General features: G+C 38.9%; 1 protein-coding gene across 1 annotated transcript in view; it reads right to left on the reverse strand.

Moving 5' to 3' along the window:
- LOC308399221 (carboxyl-terminal PDZ ligand of neuronal nitric oxide synthase protein-like) overlaps positions 1-22,881 on the reverse strand; it is a 247,076-nt gene that overhangs the window by 116,655 nt on the left and 107,540 nt on the right. The window contains 1 exon segment of the mRNA XM_080886336.1: positions 3,524-3,632. Coding sequence (XP_080742462.1) covers positions 3,524-3,632 — 109 coding nt within the window.

Genomic DNA, 22,881 nt, shown 5'->3' on the forward strand with positions numbered 1-22,881 from the left:
GCACAGACGGTGGAGAATGATGTTGGAACCTTTCAATGGATTGCTCCAGAAAGCATTGTTTTGCATAAAAACAGATCAGAGTGATTGTCAGAAGTGGTAATTTCATCTGAACCAGAGATCTGAATCACCATCAGTCTAACATCCTTCTCACTGACAAAGGCATTATCCATGGTCTGCCATACCACACTGAAGGAGGGGGCTTAAGCCAACTTGGGAGTGTGTTTTGTGAATACATTTTTTGCTTCATAGGATTTTCTGGCCCAGCTGACTTGAGATCAAATTGGGAATTAACAAAAACAAATCCGACCCCTCTAGTGTATTCTAATTACACATCACAGCTGATTAATAAAGGAAATAAAATGTGAGCCTTGCAGGTGAAACAGAAGATTCACACAGGGTATTATGAGATATTAGTTAGGAGGACTGAACTGGGCTGTAAAAGTGCGGAGGATTGAGAAATACACGTTGGTGTGGAAAAAAGTATTTCCCCCTTTCCTGATTTTCTTTCATTTGTCACAGATACATGTTTCAGATCAAACAAATTCTAATATCAGACAAAGACAGCCCAACTAAATACAGAATGCAGTTTAGAAATGATGAGTTCATTTAGGCAGGCAGCCAAACCTACCTGGACCTGTGTGAAAAAAACTGATAAGTCATTAATTAAGTGGGATTAACCACATTTACAGGATAGATGAGTTAATTTTCACTAAACTCGCCCAGACCTGATTACTGCCAGACATGTTGAAATCACATTCATAAAAGGAACGTCCTACCAACAGTCAACATGGCAGTCAAATGCCTTAAATTGGCCGTTCATGCTGGACTTGAATTACCTTTTCATAAAGGGCAAGATAGATGTGGATAGTTTTCTCACATCATCATTTAAAATTTGCATTCTGCATTTAATCCGGTTATCTTTGTCCAATATTAAAATTGGCTTGATGATCTGAAACATGTAAATGTGGCAAAAAAATAAAATAAAATCAGTAAAAGGTGCAAAGACTTTTTCATAGCACGGTACGGCATTTCTTCATCTCTGCAGATCAGATGCAGTGATGAAAACTTCTACAGATAAGAAAGACTGCAGACACACAAGCACTAAAAAGTACCTCAGTGGTTTGAGATACAGCCATTTAAGAACACATTATTCGTATGACTCATTCTAGGTTGAAGCCCATCCTCTCTGCTGCTCCTTTTGAAAAAAAAAATCAGAAAAGACATACAAATCTAAATTGGGAAGAACTCAAAATCATAAACAACCCAAACAAAGCAGAATCTGGTTAGCAGAACAAGGTTAAGAAAAAAAAGTCTCATTAGTTGGTTTTTGAGAAACTGAGTATGAAGAGGTTGGCATGAAGCAACTTGCTCACTGGCAGTTCAGCTCTACTTATCAGCGGAGTGTGTCCAAACACATTTTCAGGTTTTACCATACTCACCATAATCAGTTATGTGAAGCATAGCAGATTTTAATGGCTGCCCACTAGCCGGTCAAGAACTACCTTTTAAATTTAACTTGCTGCTTTTAAAGTCCTTCATGGCCTGGCCCCAGATTATATACTTGAACTGTTGCTCCAGAACCTGCCAGAGCACAGCCTGCCACGCAGGAAACTCTTGACCGTTAACTACAAAAGGTGAATTACAGTGGACAGTATCTTCTATTAAATACTTTTAAAAGACGTATTGATTCAGCAAGACTTTCTCATAAATTCCCTTGAATTGTCACTCTTCACCTCTTAGTGACATTTTATTGTGGTGTTGTACTTGAGGCTTGCATGAACCATTTTAAACTTCCACACAATTTAGACAAGTAACTCTTTGAACTCTTGCATTTCCCCCCGCCTATGTGATTATATTATGTGTTTTTGTAAATTCATTTGTAATTTTGGTGTTGAAAATCCTCTATGAGCAAGCACTTGTGATGGTGGGAAGGAAAAACTCCCTTTTAACAGGAAGAAATCTCCAGCAGAATCGGGCTCAGGGAGGGACAGCCATCTGTCGCGACCAGCTGGAGTGGAAGGAAACGACAAAATAAAAGAAAGAGAGCACAAGGAGACAGACTAGGAGAAGACAAAAGTGTAATGACATGCTGTCATTAAATAGTGGTATAGGTGAGTGGAAATGATGCAGAAATTACTGTGATGCTTATTGTATCATACGGTCACAGAAAGTCCCACAGCATTCTGAGCCTATATCAGCATAACTAAGGGATTATTCAGGGTCACCTGATCCAGCCCTAAATCTAAACTTTATCAAAAAGGAAGAATTTGAAGCCTAATCTTAAAAGTAGAGAGGGTGCCTGTCTCCTGAATCCAAGCTAGGAGCTAGTTCTACAGGACATGACAGTTGAAGGCTCTGCTGTTTCTAATTTTAGCAGTATTTCAAAGATGAAAGAAAGCAGCCCTACATATTTGTTTAATACATGCACTGAAGAACACATCCTGATCAAAAATGACAAGATTCTTCACAATGTTGCTGGAGGCCAAGGTAATGCCATCCTTTGTAAGTTTCTAAGTATCTGGTTAGACATCATGCTTCCAAGATTTTTAGGGCCTAATCTTTCTCTGAAATCAGGAGAAGAAAATGACTTCACATCCAGGCCTTTAAATCTTTAAGACGTGACTGCAGTTTAACTAATTGTCTTATATTATCTGCCTTCGTAGATAAACACAGCTGGGTATCATCTGCAGAGAACCGAAAATGTATGCAGTGTTTTCTTGTAATATTGCCCAAAGATTTAAGCACTGTAGTACTGGTCCTCATTCCTGGGGAACTCTTTGACTAACGTTTGTAAAACAAAGGCTCTACATTTACACAAATCACAATCTGTCTGAGAGATATGAATCAAGTGACTTAGCTCAATTCCTTAAATACCAACATCGTATTCTAGTCTCTCTGGTTAAAATTTGAGCCTCAAGTAGGCTTTCATACTATATTTATAATTGTGACTAAAGGTTTTTTATAGTAAAAGATTTAGATCTAATAGAAGGTTAGTTTGAAACCATGTAACCATGCAATGTGTGGTTTGTTATACAGCCTTGGTACTAGTTCTAGAATATCTGTATCTGGATGAGCGATATTTTTACAAAAACATCTGAATGGTGACTCCCAATATTTTTTTTATTTCAAATTAATTTTCAGTATTTCAAATGAATATGCATTTATGAAGTGAAAACAAGAAGAAGATAAATCCCAAAAAACTCACAGCCGGATTACAACTTTTTGATTAATCTTGCTAATAGATCCCCCCCCCCAAAAAAACCCCTCAAAATAAATAAATAATTACTTCTTAACATAAGACAGCCAGTCCTCAGTGTACAACTTTTGTCCTTGCGTTGTTTTATAGCAACCACTTTTGGTTGCTATAAAATTGCTTTCTGTTGTTGTTCAGTTGTTTAAAACAAATTTATGAGATGATGTCTAAAGCAGAGCTGTAGGTGTACGGCTTAAGTTAAGTGAATCTATCCAACTCATCAAGGGCACGTAACAAGTGACATTAAAACGGAGCTTCTCTCTGTCTTACCTTCTTCTTGGACTTGAACACATTACAGCGGAACACATTGCTCTGTCCATCTCTGGCAATGTAGCTGAAGATCTTCAAATCTTGGGAGTCATGAGACACGTAGAAGATCCTAAAAGAAAAGAAAATAGGTCAGAAACTAAAAAAGTGAATGAGATGCAAAACAACAACAAAACCTGGCAAGCTTTCAAAATGCATCTTAAGATGCAAAATGGGAAACAAGCCTATTTCTCTGGGATTTGAATGTGACAAATATAAACATGATTTTGTTTTAATCCAAAAGGAAAGACATCAAACTGTAGATTTTAGATGGAAAAAGAAGCTGAGAAAGCTGTGATGGGGGTAGGACTATTTAAATAAATGACAGGTGCACGCTCTTTTCAAAACTTCAGTTTTATTTATGTTATACTGCAAAAATGTCAGAAAGTCAGGTGAACTTAAAATCCAAGTAAAAGAAAATGCTTCAAATAACAACAGTGATATATTCCAGTGCACGCAGGAGACGGGGGCGTTAATGCCATTCTAACAAAAAAAATACTCTGTGTGAAAGAGGATATAGGGAGGAACTAAGTTTGAGTCAAAAATAGAGTTGTGTTAGTAGGGAGAGATTGTGCGCAGACAACAGTGACAAACTGTACAATACCCTGCAGAGGAGGTAAATAGCAAGAGACAACTCTGGGAGTACAAAGGCAGCGCAAAACGCCTAAACAATAACCTGTAGGTGCGAGAGCACTGTATGAGTTAAACCCCACTGTGGGTCTAATTCATGATGACAAGAGAAAAAAGCTGGAGGGGTAAAGAGATGCCGATGATGATAAGGTGGCAAGAAAATTGGGAAACTGTCATATTTTGAAATGATATGAATGCTCACACGTAAGAATCCGCTGAAAATAAGAAATTACTCCACTTAATGCCATTTCCAACTGATGACACCTGCATTGTTTGCCTATCTGTATTTTACCAACTTACAGAAAGTTCTAATTTTTAAGTATATTATGTAAGCACCTTGGTACTTGGGTTATGTTTTAAGTAGTGTGATCATATTCATTTTCCCACTATAGTTAGGATTATGTGTCTCAGGTTAAACTGATTGAGTTTTGAGTTTAACAGTCTGACATTTCTTCCGCAATCTGCAGTCTTTTAAAAGGCCAGTACCTGGTTTCACAAACACTTCCTGTCCTGCAGAAGTTTGTGGAAACAAGGCTCTTAGAACTGACCTCAGTAAAAGGTTTTTGTGATGAGTTTTTAGGTTTAGTTACTCAATTCAGGTCATAGTGAATCAAATATTAAGTCAATTTTGTAAATTTTGGCCATTGTCAAGCGTCAGGAGGATTATGCAAGATATGCTCGCTGCACAAACCAGTGAGTGACATTGTACTGGTCTTTTATATCGTCTATGGCTTTTACCTGGGCAAAGCTGTAAAGGCTGCCATGATTCAGCTGGGCATAGGACTTTTTTTCTAAGACCTTTCTAGGCCTGGTTTCGTATAGATTAAGACTCTGTCCTTCATTTATGTGATTTTTATTGCCCTCGTTTGTACAGCTCTTCTACCTTTAAATGTGCCTTCAGTACCATATGCACTGTATCTTTGTGTTTTTGAGCATAGTCCAATGTGTGGTTGGATTTTGACAGAAGAGGAATCTGAGGCCATTTGTTGATTAACAGTAAACTTGAAATATAACCGCTAAAAGTGGCGAAATCCTCAGGCAAAACGGCGCCCTAATTGGCCAATTAGCACCATATTAAGGAACCTGCAAGGTTGCTTGGGGTAATTTATCATAGCGAGACAACGGACAACCAGGGAAGAACAAGGAATTAGGTGAAGATTATGCAAATGATCCTGCTGCCTATGTGTGAGTATGTTACTGTACAAGGTGGCTTTGTGTTTGTGTGTGTGTGCGTGTGTGTGTGTGTGTGTGTGTGTGTGTGTGTGTGTGTGTATATGTGTGTTTGCCTACCAGTAATATTGTAGGGTCTGATCTGTGCACTCTGTGACATTTTTGTGGTATTTATTTTGGCCTTTTTCTCTGGGAGCCACACTAGCTGAAGTTCTTGAGTTATAGATTGTGTCTTTGTCTGCTCAGCAGACTCTCAAAAGACCCCCCCCACACACACACACACACACGAGCTCGCACATGAATGCACTGATTTCAGATCCAACGTGCTGCTGTAAAAGTCAACTTATAAGTGATGCATGAAATCATCTACAAGATTGTCATTTTTAGTTTTTAAACACATTAGGTTTACTTTCATACATTTATTTATTTTTGAATAACAAAAAGCCTGCTGTCAATTCCAGAGAGCAGGAAAGGCAATACGAATTCAAATACAAGTTTAGTCATCATCTTGCACATATATTTGTTGTGAAGGGCTCATAAATAATGAGAACCAATTCAGTCCCCCATGTTTCCTGATCCACTTTGGTGTATTATGCCTTTGATTTTCAATGACTCCATTAGCTATAATGACAGTGCACTTATCAAGGACCACCATACAGACTGTAAACAAGCCAGCAGTGTGGCTGCCACTGTGTTTTTAGGTAAAAGAAAAAGTGTAGACATTTACATATGTAATGTGACTACAGCAGGCTTAAGCCTCCGTTAAGATAAATCATTTCATGTTTATGGAGACATTTATGTGATAAATCTCTCTGCTGGCTTCTTATGTCTTACTCTGAAAATTGCTGGTTTATTTATGACTTACAATCATGTCTTATTCTAGAACTGCGTGTTTCTTGCCCAGTTGGACTTCTGAAATTCCAATTGAATTACAAACAAAAACAGTGGAATTTGATCATACATTCCTATAAAATTCCTCTAAGGCAGAAATCTGCATATTATTAATACTTATACCAAACATTCTAGCTGGATTCCTGCATGTTTCTACACACAGCATTCATCGCCAGATGGTCAATCTGGTAAAAGCCAATGAATTGAATTCTGACTATTTCCTGGATTATGAGGTGATTAAAACAAAACTGCAATGTACAAAAAAATCAAAGAAAAATTATGAATTTGGCCCAGAATCCAGATTCTGATTAATATAAAATATATTGTGTTAGTGTAACTAATAAACTAAGGACGTTTCAGGAAGCTGTCTACTCTACTAGAAACTTTAAAAGGAGACAGAACACTAGTAGAGGCTCCTCTTAAGACAGGCCTTTCCTCCAAAGGAAAGAGTAGGACTAAAAAATCCGGGATTTGAGGAGCTGTAGCAAAAAACATTTCAAGCCAGGTCATGTACTTTGAGAAAACTGACCGCTCCCATCCGGCTCCTTTCCCCCCCCCAAAAATCTTCCCTTTTAATTAAAAGGCCCTCCTTTAGCCCCTCACTCCAAGACAGTTTAATAGGAATAAACATCCTGATTTTTTTGTTTTTAAATCTGAGGCAGGATGATGGCAAACTGCTTCCTGCTGCACTAACTGTTGACTGCGGGGCACATTATATTCTTCCAGACAAGCGAAGCTCACCCCACAAGTGAGTCAAAGTGAGCTTAGCTGACAAATCCCTGAGCAGTGCCGAGATGACAGCCCAGATACATATCTATCAACTGTCTCTAAGAGGAACAGCTGCCAACCATCCAGGTGAAGATGCATCGGATAGATCAGATCTTGGAATAAGTGAGGCGGGCTTCACACGAAAGCTGTCAAAGATGCTTAAGGGCAAAATAAATCAAACTGCAAATGGTGCCAACAGCAAGCTTCTTTTATTGTATTTCAAGGGGTTGTCTGTCCCGCTTAAACGTTCAATCCACAACATATTCACCTGAAGGGAAGTCACTTTTCTGCTCACGCTGCTGCTGAATGAAATAAGAGCAGCAATAGAAGTGTGTCTCTGATAACAAAAATACATCTGACTGGAAAATATTTATTAAAACCCCTCATAACATTAAAAAACCCTAATAAAATCAATACAGATACAAAAAGAAGATCAATCATTTAAAGCAGAGGTTCTGAGGCCCAGTTTGAAAAGTGGAAGTGGAAATCTTGTGCGGCCCAATCAGACCTTTAGTCTCTACTCTGATCATCACAAGTGAAAAATTAAGTATTTCCTTTGTTTTCATCTATTCTTTTTGATCTTCGGTTGAATTACTTGTTGAACAGCTTTGCTTCCCCAATGAAGTTATTTCCAACTAACAACCAATGGTTGGAGAGAAAAAATTCATTTCTGAATCCTGTGGTTTTGCCTCATTAATTTAATTTCATTTAAAAATTCTAAACTAAACTAGAGAATGCATTTTCTGAAGAAACTGCAGTGTGGATGCTGATAGCTGAATGTTTTGAGCTGAAATGAAATAATTGCTGCATGTTAAGTTAAAAATGTTGAATGAGATGAAAAATACAGAAATTTTCACCTGAAAAAAAAAGTTCAGAACTATTGAAAGCTGACATTCAAAGAGAAGAAGTTAAAAGTAGGCGAACATGTTTAAAATGTAAATTAGAAAAAGCTGATTAATGACAAAAGAAAATGTAGAGTCAGAAAACATCTGCATAAAAAATTGAAACCTCATTATTTTAATCACTGAATGACTGAAATGTGGGAAAATCCACTACAGACAGCTAAATGCCGTAAATTTTAATCATTCAGAAAAGATGATTCTAAAAGTCACCATCTGACTCCAAATGCCCAGATCTGAACCACTTGTGTGCGGAAGAAAAATCCACCAATGAACAATAAGCTTGAATTTAACAGGCCAATCAGAATACTCTATTTAGTTGGCCTGCACTAACTACTGGCATACTGTTATTCTGTGGCGAAACCCTGTCAAATCTGCCTTGGTGCACCTGTTGAAAAACTGCATCTAAATCCAAGACCCTAACTCCCATCAAAACAGCTTTTGAACTGTGAGGATCCCAAGGAATTGTTCTGCACAACAGTGTCTCTTTTATCCTTGTGGTGTCAAAAATGTGATGACAGGAGCAATTTAAAAAGTGGGGTCTTTCCTGCTGTTGAAACAAACTCCTGACTAAAAATACAATGTATTTCTATGGGTCAGTTAGAAGGTTATCCCTCTACTTTGAGCCACACAATTCAAAATGTTTAAATCTCTGAGCTTTGAAAAACACAATGTTGGAAAGAGAAAAACGATGGCTATGTTTTGAGGGTAAAATGATGGCTGTAGAGCAAACACTGTGGACACAGCAACAGTTGAAAAAAGTTTTAAAGATGAATCTTGGCAGAGTGACAGAGCTCATTAAGCAGGCAGGTGTGAGCCTGGTTGCTATAGCAACTGCACCCAGTGGCACCACACACACACACGCACGCACACACAGAAAGACAGACATCTGCCTTTCTTCTGCTGCTTTAAATAAACAGAAAAGTAATTGTGAAACAAATGCTTCCCAAGAAAGAACTACAAGTCGTATTGACAAAATTCTTTCACCGGGAGCGCCAGCAATGTCTAGTCTACCGAATTCTGAGTTTTCATGCATGTGGAGTATTTAATAGGGGCTTTACTCTGTTAAACTTTACTGCTTAATGGACGCTGACCTGACAGCAACCCTTTTGGAAAGTTTTGAGAGTTTCACGTTTTTCAGCAATTCAACAACCAAGCCGACACATTTCACCATGTCAGCCAACCCATCCTTCAGCTCAAATGAGCCTGAAATTAGGGCTGCTCGATTATAGCAAAAATGATAATCACGGTTATTTTCACTGAAATTGAGATCTCGATTATTTGACGATATTTATTTAACCCTTTAAGACCTACTATAGAACCAAGTCCGCCAGAGCTTATATTATATTTTTACATGTTGTAGTGCCATTTGTGGGAGCATTTCAAGTTGCTATACAACTGTTATAGCCCATATTTTAATAATATGTATGCATTAAGTCCATAGTAACTACATTAATTGCAAAAAAGTGCAATAAACTACAAGAAAATTGAAAATCGTTTTTTTTTTTTTACATATATTTCTACTTGGAGAAATTTAAGAGGCTTATCCCTCAAAACTTTAAATACAAAAAAGTTGCAAAAAATAGTTTACAACAACAGGAAACTTATTGTGAGTGTCTTCATAGTTTTATTTTGGAGATACACCAATTTTTATATACTGCAGGAATATAAATATATGTGATAGTTCGCGCTGACAACTTTTTCAATGTGGGAAGTGTTATGAACAGCTGATCAGATCGGCAAAGCGTGTGTCTGGAATATTATGTTTTTGTTCCTGCAAGCGCTTTTTATGCAATTTTTGCAAAGCTTTATGTGGAAGGAAACCGTGACCGAGGACAAGCTGATGGCATAAGATGTAAGTACAACTCCTCCGGTTTCATATGCAAAACAAATTATTGCGCTAGCTTACACGGTTCAGGTTCTACAGGGATTTAAAAATAGTTACACAAAATGGAGTGTGCTGCTCTGTCCGGCTTTAAAGGGTTAACAATGACTTTAAAAAATAATATAAAATAGTGTGCAACACCACTGAAGTTTTTTTTTTTTTTACCTCTCTTTTCAACCAACAGCAGTCACTCTCCTCTCCAAATAACTTCTGCTTAGCTTTCCGAGCTTCCCTCGGGTCCTCTTAATCAGCGGTCTCCAACCTTTTTTGCGCCACGGACCGGTTTATGCCCGACAATATTTTCACGGACCGGCCTTTAAGGTGTCGCGGATAAATGAGGGAGGGGCTAATAATCGGCTCAGTCATTTTTAATGATCGTTGAAAGCCCAGATCGTAATCGTGATTAAAATTCGATTAATTGAGCAGCCCTACCTGAAATAGTTGAAGGGAACATTTTGGGAAACCACTACAAGGTAGAGGCCTTCCTCGGAGAAGGGGGCTTTGGTATTGTAGCCAAATGTCGTGATACCAAGACCAATCGAGCTTTGGCTATTAAAGTCAACAAGGTCCGCCCTGATATTCTGCAACAGGCAAAACTGGAAACTTTCATCCTGGAGCAGCTGCCAAGGTTGGATCCAGATACCGCCAACATTGTTAATTGGAACGTCTTTTTCCACAACGGAGAGCGGGTTTGCCTAAACTTTGAACTCCTTGATCAATGCCTGTGGGACTACATAGGGGACCAGAATAACCAGGGTCTCCCCATAAGCGAAGTCAGGCCAATTTTACGTCAACTCACAAATGCTCTGTCCCACCTGGGTTCTGTAGGAATAGTGCACGCCGACCTCAAACCTGGAAACATCATGGTTGTAAACCGCCATGAGTCTCCAGTCAAAGTCAGACTTATAGACTTTGGCCTTGCATGTCCTGCGTCTGCAGTGAATCCTAGTGACTGCGTGAGGACGGTTGGTTATAGTGCACCTGAGGTTATGCTTGGCCTTCCTTATAATGAAGCAAGTGACATGTGGTTTCTGGGGCTGGTAGCTGTGGAGCTTGCTACAGGGGTGCCACTCTACCCCGCGGAGAATGAATATGATTATCTGAAATTCATCATAGAGACTCAGGGTCAGCCACCAGATCATGTTCTAGACTCTGGCATTTACGCTGATGACTATTACATTGAAGACAACTACAAGCAACAGCGCTGGACATTTAAGACAGAAGAACAATTTCAGTACAAGACAGGATATCCATCCCTGGAGACTCGATACATAAAACTTAAATGTCTCGATGACCTCGAACAAATAATGAAGGATTTCCTTCAGATGGCTGCCCCTATCTGAGCCTGGCTCTGTCAAAGGTTTCTTCCTGTTAAAAAGGAAGTTTTTCCTTTCCACCGTTGCCTAGTGCTTGCTCTCATAGGGGATCATTTGATTGTTGAGCTTGAATTGAATTGAATTGAATTGAATTGGATTGAACAAAACTTTGAAAATTCAGGTGAGAGGTTCACATTGTAGGGAGCACTACAAAATCTACAAATAAAAAAAATTGTCATTAGCGGCAAATCAAAATAAAGAAAACAAATTTTGAAAAACATCTCTTACTGCTCTGTTTATTTACTTAAATGAACACGTGTACTTTTTTGTGATAGAAAACTATTAATATAAATATGAACACCAAGGAGTTAGTTGGCCTGCACTAACTACTGGCATACTGTTATTCTGTGGCAAAACCCTGTCAAATCTGCCTTGGTGCACCTGTTGAAAAACTGCATCTAAATCCCTTAACTCCAGCTTTAGATACAGCAGATAGACATGGGAATAATTATAAGAATACTTTGGCAAGGGTGCTTCCAGTGAAGAGCTGCATAGGCCATGCTCCTCTACAGCACCAATGCTGTAGCTGGATGACTCTATGCCAGGGGTGTCGAACTTGTATGGAAAGTCCAGTTAGACCAAGGGTGTCCAACTCCAGGCCTCAAGGGTTTTTGATATCACCCTGGGTCAACACACCTAAATCAAATGATTAGTTCATTACCAGGCTTCTGAAGAACTTCAAGACATGTTGAAGAGGTAATTTAGTCATTTAAATCACCTGTGCTGGATCAAGGACATCTAAAACTTGCAGGACACCTCGAGGCCTGGAGTTCGACACCTGTGCTCTATGCCATTAAGAACATATCCTCTGCATTTTGGAGTGTTTTAACAACTTGCTGAGGACTGTTTATGTTCTATATTTAACAAAAAATATGAAAAAAGAGAGAGAGAACACTAGTAGTCTGGTTTAATTTGATTTTATAGAGGCAAGAATGCCACATTTTAGCATCAACAACATGTTAAGAGTGTACAATTACTATGGAACTGCTCATTTATTGACTGAACTCCAGTATAAGCCAATAATGTTTAGTAATTGTCATCCTAATGACAGCTGACGATAGGCAAACATTTAGCGATGACTGTGGTTGCTGCTGCAAAAGTCGATTTGAGTGATTTTGGACGTGGCATGGTTGTTGGTGTCAGACAGGTTGGTCTGAGTATTTCCAAAACTGCTGGGATTTTCCCACACAGCCAACTCAAAGAGTTTACATCCGAATAGGAGAAAATACCCAGTGATCCAGCTCTCTGGATGAAAACACCTTGTTGATGTCAGAGTAGAATGCTTCAGCTCATTACAACAACTGTATTCACAGCATCCCTGAACACCCCACACCAGGAATGAGGTTAACTTTCGCACAAGCTCATCAAAACTGAACAAAAGAGGAGCAGAAAGATGCTGGCTTGTCTGATGAGTCACAATTTCTTCTGTGACATTCAGATAGTAGGCTCAGAACTGTGTAATAAAATGTAATAATTAGCACCAAAAGCCTTTTTTTCCTCATAATTTCAACCATTGCACAGACTAAGACAATTTATGTGTAAAAATATAGGGAACTATTTGAAATAAAAACCTATAATTATGCAGAAATATTCTAAAAAGAATGGTGAAGCAAAAAGACCCAGACAACTTTACTGTTCATGGAAGGAAACTATTAAAAATAAATAAATAAATAAAGCTGAGGAATTTAGTGCATAGAAACAAAGGTAGAAAATGAAAGAGCAGTAGATGGTGACTGCAGGTTAAATAATGAGAGTCATGGATACTCAAAGTAAATGAGAGTATCGGTAGAGCCAAAAAGTGAGGATGTGAAGGATTATGAGTGAATCGAGAGAGAAAAGGCTCAGGCAGAAATCGCTCATAAATATGGAGTTGAAAAGAGAGTGTGGTAGTGGAGCGAAGCACATGATCATGACTCATCCAGTGAGTTCAAGTTCAGCAAGGCATTACAGCAGTTTGGCAAAAGCACTTCTCCATCACTTTTCCGAGCTGAAACACAGACAGAAAGAGATGTCAGCGCTTCTGTAAAGGCTCCACAAGTTGTGCACAAACAAACAAAGCCCAGCTACTCACACTGGCATTCATTAACTTTTGACAGCCAACGTAATGCTGCATTAACAAGACTTTCAATGACCGCACACTCACTCACACTCAGCTAACCCTGCAATAAGCCCTTCGTGTTAACAGGCCGAGCCTATCGTGCAGGGAGCTGCCATGTGATGTTTGAGTAATGAAGTGGGCTTGTTTTCGAAGGCCCCAGACATTTTTTCCTTTGATAAATCGCTGCCTGTGAAACACAGCTGCTATAAATCAAAGGGTAAGAGGAAATGCAACATACACACAGAGCATTGACAATCACACAGTAACTGTGGATCAATCCATTGCACCTGTGCCAGATCAGCCTTGAGATGTCTGTTTTTGTCTATTACAGCAAAAGCATCATGCTTTTAAAAGCTGAGTGCATCTGTATTAGTGTCAGGGCTCTGTGTGCGGGCAGATGGAGATTGAGTCCTGCATTTGGATCCACGAGACAGAAATGTAACTGAAAACCTCAGCTTTATTGCTGGCACCAAACAAAACAGAAACCAAACATGAAAACACTAACTGGAACACACAGGCAGGATCTGAGGGTATGACGCGACACTGGGTTGAGGAAAACACAGGGCTAATATACACAGGGTGGTAATCAGGGAATGGGTAACAGGAGGGAGACACAGCTGGGAGAAATTGGGGCTAACGAGACAGGAGGAGCAAAGCTGGACACACTGATATAGGACACAATCCTTCAAAATAAAACAGGAAACAATACACAAGGACGCAGACTAGGAAACACAGACTTAACACGGGCAGAACCAAAAATAAACCAGAATAAGCCAGAACATAGAACATCATCATCAAATAGATCAAGAAGATAACCAAAAAATACAAAATCAAACCAAAACATGAAAACTCAAAATACCGGGTCAAAACTGACCCAGAACCGTGACAATTAGTATCATTTCTCTCTTACTGGAAATCCATAAAAGCTTCAGTATCAGTACAACATGAACTATTTGATCACTGTGTACATCATGTCTGTCAAACTCATTGCATGCAGGCGAAATCTGGCCTGTTGTAAAATATTTTTGGTCTAGTTCACCTGTACCATATAATCTAGTCTAGTTTTGAGACCCTAACGTGCAACCTGGAGCAAAAATGTGCATCTTTCTCAGACTTTCTACACAAGTAATAAAGTTTTCATGCCTGTTTCACAAGCCTGAGTTGAGTTGAGTTGGCCATAGGTAGGAATATATTTAGTATGTTAACTTTGCCCAACTAAGGCCCCATTCATACAGGCCTAGAGAGCAGTCATTGTCCCCTGGTTGCCACCAGTGACTAGAGAAAAACCTGTATTCTCCATCTGGTTGGCAAATGGTTGCTGGAGGTTACTTGCCGTCACTAGTGAGAAGTTCGTAATAGAGGAAAATGGTACGGTACCAAAAACCTGTTAGCTTTGGTCACTAACAGGTTGTCACAGTTGCCAGCAGTTTGCGTGGAAGTCTTCAGCTGCAACCAGGCGCAGCCTTTACTTTGATGGTGAAAATTCTTTGTTACTATGTTTCCATATTGCATTGCACTTTTTTGTGTGTCTAGCTCTACAGCTCAGAAAGTAAACAGCAAATGTATGCAGACAATTTTGCAGAGCAAATTACGGGCAACAGCAATAATCTGCTAGAGACAGCATCGTCTTTTTTCCCTATAAATCAAACTGTACATGAGGAAATTGCTTCAAACATTTTTTTAAAATTTAAAACATATAAATAAATAATATGTCTGATCCTTCAAGTGATTGAAAATCCTCATATAGATCTGAGGTACAAACCTGCTGTTTTTTTACAGCTTTACAGCATATAGAAAAATTTCAATAAGTAGAAATATCTCAAAACTGAATATTTCAGTATGTTTCTGGCTTTCAAATGCTTGCTTCACATGATCTCAACAATCCATTCAGACTATTTGGTGACAAATTTCTAGTCATTAGCCGTGTGTTGTAAGAATGGCTGGATTTGAGTGACAGGTTTAAGAGCGTCAGTAATTACAGAGTGTCCTGCCAACTGAGCTAATTTATGTCAGTGTTCCAGTACAGGTTTACGAGGTCAGGATGTGTATGTTTATTCAAATTTCCACAGGTGCTGTTTGACAGTTATTGTGCCGTACATAAAAAAAAATTTGTGGGTCTGTGCGAAAAAGGAGATTATCTTTCTGTCTCCCTTTAATAGCAAGTCAGGGGTTTCATAAAAATCACACTTGATGTCAGGAAACACGGCATCTGGATGAACTCACTAAAAGATTAAGGTCTTTAATATGTACTGTTACTCAATGTGTGAGCTCATTCTACTGACACTCAGCATCCTTCTCTGTTGGGACTTAACGATTTGTGTTTTATCAGGGCATACTCATTACTTTCAAAGTGAGGCATTCATAACCTGAAAATGACTGTTTATTTTCATTGTCCGGTTCATTTCATAATTTTTATGAACAAACATTTTTGAAGCCACGCAGGCTCACGGTTAAGTCTTTGATTGTCAGTAAAGGCTTTAAAATCTAACTGGTATCCTTGTTTTCAAGCAGTCAAATAGTTGAATTGACAGGTTTCACTGAACCATGCTGAACATTACCAACTGCAACTACATCTGGGATTATTTAAGCTGAACCAAATGAAGCAAATGTAAAAGCACCCCTAATTTCTACCCTGGATGTTGATTTTCTGAAGAAATAAAGCACAGATGACCTGCTTTTTGTTGAGCTGTGATTGTTCAGATGGATTTAGCAATAACCAAATAAAACAACAGCATCTAATGATAAAACTTTACTACGTGAATGCAAATGTTGAGTGTGGTCAGAGCAGAATTTAAAACAGCTCTCCATGCTCACTTCAGATACTAGGCTTTCAACTTCCAAATGGAATCTAAAAGTTGCCTTTATCTGGAAAGAGAACTGAGCAAAGGTCTGATCCTTGTTGTCTTTAGCATGTTGCCTCTGGTTCAGGAATGCTTTGATATTAGGAAGATGGCCCTTGATGCACTGAATAGCATCTGTCCACTCTTGTTGAAGCTCTCCCAAGTTCTTGACTTTTGTTGCCAATCATCTCAAGACTCTGGTTATACCTGTTGCTTATGCACGCTTGTCCATTAATATGCTTTTACATATCAGTCTGAACAGTCAGCTTCTCAGTGATCACAGACAGTCAATGACACGCTTCTTGTAGAGGGTACATACAAATATATATAGCAAGTTTCACTTGTATTCTGTAAACCTGCTGTTTCCCTCTTGCTGCTATCCTGGTGTCACGCAATCAAATCAAATCCAATCATAAAGAGCCCAATCTCAACAACATTGGCTTCAAGGCGCTATGCATTTTAAGGTAAAAACCCTTCAACAATCAGATGAGCAAGCACTTGGCGACTGTGGGAAGGAAAAACTCGCTTTCAGCAGGAACAACTTTCCAGACACCGAACACTTGTCTCCACCCACTGTTGACCTGAGATATTCCAAGTTATCCATGTTCACTACCTCTGCTCCCTGTTACACTCCTCTCTGTCTCTCTCATATTCACATACACATATGCGATCTTGATTCTACTGACCTTCATTCCTCTTTTCTCCAATGTATACTTGCACCTCTTTGGGCTCTCTTCCACCTATTTCCTATTCTTACTACAGAACACAATGTCATCTGCTATCATAATCCAATATATCTGAACAGTAATTTACTCAAACTCAAAATGATAGATTGAAACACTGGATTTCTGATTTTCTGCAAGCAAAAATAATCAAAATGCTGGTTTGATGGTTATGTTAGAAAACACCTCAGTCAGTGAATGCCGTTGGGTCAAAGGTCTCTTGGTTTACTTGAACAGAACATCTTGATTTCAACTCATATTTTCACTTCACGTGGGGGATCTCTTTAAACCAGACATGGTTAGACAACACACAAAAGCCTTTTGCCTGAGCTGCACTGAAACCACTCAACAGTTCAATATTACGAGAAACACAGCTTCACAATAACAAGCCAACATAACAAAGACACAGGTTTGAGTGAAGCAAAATATTCTTGAGAGCAGCAAAGATTTGGCAACACTGAGATAAACCAAACTTAATTAGACTACATACTGATCAAGCATTTTCCTGATTAAATACGAGTGTAAGTAGCAGGGTGAAAAGGTAGAGGTTCATTATCAGAAAAGCTGCTGTGTCAGCTCAAACTCTACATGCCCAGATAAAGATAAACCCGGAAATTTTATAGCACAGACTTGGCAATTCGGAAAGTAAAACAACAGACTTAATCATCCAGCAGACAGGCAATTTCCTACTGCACTTGTTACTGTCAAGGTGAGAAGTTAGCAGCTCAGGCTCATTTTTATTCTGTAATGTATTATTTAATCAAACAGTTAAGTGTTTTGGTTTCTGTATTTATATGGATGCATTTTAGGGTCTTTTATGTGAAATCAGGTCGCTAAATCAATATCTCAAGCTGCAATAAACTCAACTCAGTGGAGACAAATTGAATAAAACTCTCGCTTTCTCCAACATAAACCAAAACCTCATATCAAATCAAGACAGGTAAAATATTTATTTGGAGTTTTGCCTCAGGAGCATGGACCCCGATACACTGGAGTGTATCAGAAAGTGTGGATAACAGAGTCTGGACTATTATTTTGTGGAAAATAGCCTGCAAAGAAGCCTAAATAATGTTAATGTTGTTATTCTTTTTTCTCTTATGGATGTTGATGACCTAAAATGCCCAAATACTTAAGTTACTGCATCTAGTTAGTAATTCTTAATAGCCAGTTTTTGTTCCTGTTTTTGACTGTATGGCATCAGGTAGAGCACATATCTCAATATGGTCATCTCAAGCACACAGTTCTGACTCGAACACATGAACTCTGCCTATCTAATAATCAAACCTGTTGCTTATGAGGGGCAGCCAATCAAAACTGCCAACTGGGGCTGGAAGTTTTGACAGTCTTTCCAGTGTCTCTGAGGTTGGCACTGAGATTACAGTGGGTAAAAGTGCAGATGGAAGGGTGGTGATGGAAACGTTGGGGTACAATGAGATGTTGTTGCACACTACCCAAAGCATCAAACCTACAGGCACCTTTTTCAATTTTCATTTGTTTTATGTTTTTTTTTTTAAAAAATAGGGCTGGTTAATGAAAAAATACTGGCAACCGTCAGTGCTGCTCCTCCTAGTAGACGCGCCTATGATAAGAAAAAATCTCACGTTGCCTTGTTCACAAATTAATGCATTTCAAAGGTTTTCATAAAACTTGACCTCTAACTGAGATTCCAACTTGTCCAAGATTTTTAGTAGATGCACCTTTTGGTATGAATTTGAAGCTCCTGTGTGACCTTGTTTTCGACTTACTGCATTCACAATTGCCCGCACAGTACTGTGATTACAATCAGTCTTTTACGTCCGAGGGGTAAAAAGTAGCCGTACCTGGCAGGTGTGTACAAGGCGTCCCTTCTGTTAATTCAAGTGATGAGAGTGGATTGTGGAATCAACCAGGCATTTATAGTGCCTACAGGAACATTTTTAATACAAAATCTTGCAAATAACATGGCCTCCTGTGCAGTTATTTACACCAAGAAGGGAAAAAATGTTGTATTTTATTAGTATTACAAGATTTTTGTGCCATTCACCTACACTATGTATCAATATTCTACACCGAACTTACTAGAATTAGCCGATAACTTAAATTTCAGGCTCTCACCAAAATAAATAAGTAAGATTGCCAAAACCTTCAGATTGCCATTTTCTAAATCATAGCGCGACGTCACTGATTATTTCCCTCTTTTGTATACAGTCTTTATAATGGCTGGTTCCACTCACCAAATAAAGAAATCCGCTTAATACTTTAGGTAAAACATAATAAACAATAATGCTAACATTTCATGTGCTGTCACTTCCCAGCATTCTTATTCAACATCATCTGGTCTCGTTCCATATTTGATAAATTCCTCTTTATTTAGCTTTGTTACTATACTTGCTCACAGAGGCAGAGGCTATTTGTTGTCAGTATCACAAGCAAACACATCACAGGAGAGGAAATCACTCCTTATGCATACATATATGCATATGCATACTGTCTGCTACGCATGAATTATAATACACCACATTATACATTCATACCACAATGCATAATGTATCATATCATGACACGCAGCATCTTGCAAGGACACTGAATGGATTGAATGTGTGAAGGGATTTATAATTAACACAAGAGCAGATGAATGCACACACACACACACACGTTAGTACAGGAAGACAAGAATGATATAAGTCAGAAAGAAAACTAAGTTAGTAAAAAATTCCTTGTCCTGCTAGGGAGGTGAAAAAAATTAGCCAAGTCAAGTGTAAGAGATAGAAAGCAGATCCACAGCTCATACGATACAGGAGCACAACAGACACATGGGGAAGAAACAGAGATATAAATTGTGGTTATACTCTAACCAAAAGCGTAAAAAGCTAAATTCAGCCATAGAATGTAATGCAAACACTGATTAAAAGACAAGTGACCTTCATGCGTTTGTATACAAATGCAGAATTTCTCCAATCTTTTTGATTATCAGCACGAGGCAAAACGTGTGAAACATCCATCATCCTCTGACAGAACAACTCGAGCCTAAATATAACAAAATCCATCAAAACTGAGAATGACTGCAGGATTCATTTCAGAAAGTTATTCAATCTTTTACTGCTCCAGCATAGTTACTACTTCAGCTCTCAAAACATAGTGAAGCCAAAGAAATGCACAGTTAAGTTTTCTCATTAAGGTTGCCCTCTGATCCTCCCTTCTGTGCCACTGCTTACTATTAAACAAATGAGGACTTCAAGCTCACTCCTCCGCATCCGTTTATAAACCTCTGCTTTCCATTCCATCCGCCCTTCCGTTTTTTAAAATAACTGATATTTTCTAATATGCTATGCACAAGCGGTTTTAATGCCCGAGTTTACAAATGAGATGGTGTGACTACCGTAAGAATTAAACAGCCACATGTGATGGAAAGTGGGCAACTGCCGAGTTAAACTTTTATCAACTGCAAGGCGAGTGATAGAAGCGGCTACCAATATTATCAGAGGACAGCACTGATTGACAAATATGATGGTGGTACGTCAGAGGGTTACCTAGGCAACTAGAGTCAGGCACGTCTGCTAGTGACCAATCAACTGCAAAGCGATGCACAACAAGAGAATCACTTCCGTTGTGGAAGTTTCCTGCACAGTGTGACGTCTCCAGGAAGAAAGCCAGCACCTCCAAGTCTGACTTGGTTCTCAGATGAAAACGGGTGGAGTGTGACTCAAAGCTGTGTGACTAGCGATGAATGAGATTGTAAATACAAGTGGCGGAAATGAGCTTTCTGCATCAGGTGCATCTGGGCTCACCCTTCCAAACATGATTAACGACCTCAGAGTCATTCCAAATAAAGATCAACCAAGTCTATCACATATAGATGATGAGTGTAACGCATAGGAGTCCTTCCATGTGCTATGTCCTATTATAGGGTGACATGATCTTTAAAATTTACTCAAAAAGTGCTTTCTTTAAGTTTTGTTCAGTGCCTCATCCTAAAACAGAAAAAACATGTAACCAGAGTTTGTTCTTTTACTGTAGGAAACAGACATTTAGTTGGTACTGTTCTGCTTTTGAAACTATAATAAATCCCATTATATCGATGCTACAAGTTGGTTACAGAAACCAGAACACAGATGAGAATTTAGTTTTAGTTTGTGACATTTGGAATGAGTCAAACATTGATTTGGCTGCAGTTTTTAACAAAGTACAAATGTCATGTGGATATCACCTGCAGTGAAATTATGGGGAAAGACGAGATGAATTACAAAAGGTCAAAATTTCCAGCCACTGCAGCCACTTTAAAGGTTGCAAGTAAGAAAATATTCATAGTGAGAACATAAAAGGTTACATGGCCTCATTAAATAAACTAGTTTATGTCACTGTCATTCAGGGAGGAGTTTAGAGTGGAGCCTTTGCTCTTCTACACTTCTTTAAGTGGTTTGGGAATCTGACTGGACTGCCTCAAAGGTGAACTAATTTGGGTATGTTATGCTATGAGGTGAGCTAAAAGGAGGACCAGTCCAGACTGGAAATTCTTTCACTCCTGATGGAAAGAGGTAAGAATCATCACACACCCCATGATGCAATTTTGCAGTATTCTGAGTACTGGAACGCCACATATTATGATTTATCAATAATTTTAATTTCTAATTAACTTATAATTAACCAGCACAAATTGCCCAGGTTGCTGACTAAGGAAGTAGCTTTGTCATGCTAAGTGTGTCCAGTGTCAGATGATTTTTCTGTTGAGCCTATTCTCTGTAAGCTTGCTTGCCCTGCATTATCTCATGATGATTGTACATGAGATGAGCCCTTTTATTCATAGTACTCCCAGAGTGTTTAAATCTATTTAATAAACTATTAAAGAAGAAGAAGATGGGTGGATGCATCATATCAACATATCAATATTTGGAGTCCCTGTATCGACACCCAGATCCCGTGAGGACCTACCAAACACAGGCTTCTACGAGAAGCAGCAGATACTCTTAATGTATTCTCTCATTTAATATGAATGACCATAAGGGGAGTAACACGCTAAGTTGCAGATTTCAAATTAGGTTAAATGCTTATTCTGCTGAGGCCACATGTGAATAATAAATAATAAATAAATGTGTCTAGCTCTGAAGGCTGCCACGACTGCTTATGAGAACGAATCAGTCAGTTGAGTGGGAGGGTAATTCCTTTACAACCGTAGTCAGGCAGCACACGCCTTATGTAAGCATCGAGTACAAACCGCCACATAGTGTCCACACATCACAGCATGACAGTGTTCTTACAGCAATGCAACTGACGAATGGTTCATGCATTGATGTCACATATTATACGAGAAGTATTATCCGTGGACGTGTTGCTGTGTGCAAAGGGCCATTGGTGAATCACGATGAAACGGTGCATCAATATTCACAAGTCTAATTAGAGCATGAAAAACTGGATATTTAAAAAAAAGAAGAAAAAAAAGAATCAATAATGAAATGAAAAATCATGCAGTAAGCATCTGAAAAACCTCCAGTGCCTGCGAATATAAAATATGGAAAGAATCTGTTTGGTCTGACCTTGTCCTTCTTTAAACACTTAGTATTTCTCAGAAATTGGGCAAAAATGAAAACATTGAGACTGAACTTTCAAATGAAATACAGCCCTGCGGATAGCACGGATAAGTAACTATGTAAAGATGAGGACAAACAGAAAGAGGCAGAACTGACTCTGCGCCACAGCAAGCCTTTCCTCCCAGAGACAAATCACCTTCTCCTGTTCTGTATACTGAACAGCGCCTGAGTGGGTACATGCGTATCGTATCCACAACACCACACCCGGATCTACCCAGGAGAACCAAGGTCACGCTCACGTACCTAAACACACACCCACGCGGGCACACGCAGACAACAACGCCCAGAGGCAGTGGAAAGCAACGGGTGGGCAGAGGGAAGGAAAACAGAAGCTGAGCCGTCTTCATCTTCATTTACATTCAATTGAGACATGTTTAAACCAGCAGCAGCAGAAGGTTGAAGCCTTTTAGAATAAATACAGACATACAAACCGAGGCCCTTATAGTCTCAGAAAATAAGATAAGATAAGATAACCTTTA

Source organism: Rhamphochromis sp. 'chilingali', assembly GCF_963969265.1.
Source record: "Rhamphochromis sp. 'chilingali' genome assembly, chromosome: 7".
Taxonomy (NCBI): domain Eukaryota; kingdom Metazoa; phylum Chordata; class Actinopteri; order Cichliformes; family Cichlidae; genus Rhamphochromis; species Rhamphochromis sp. 'chilingali'.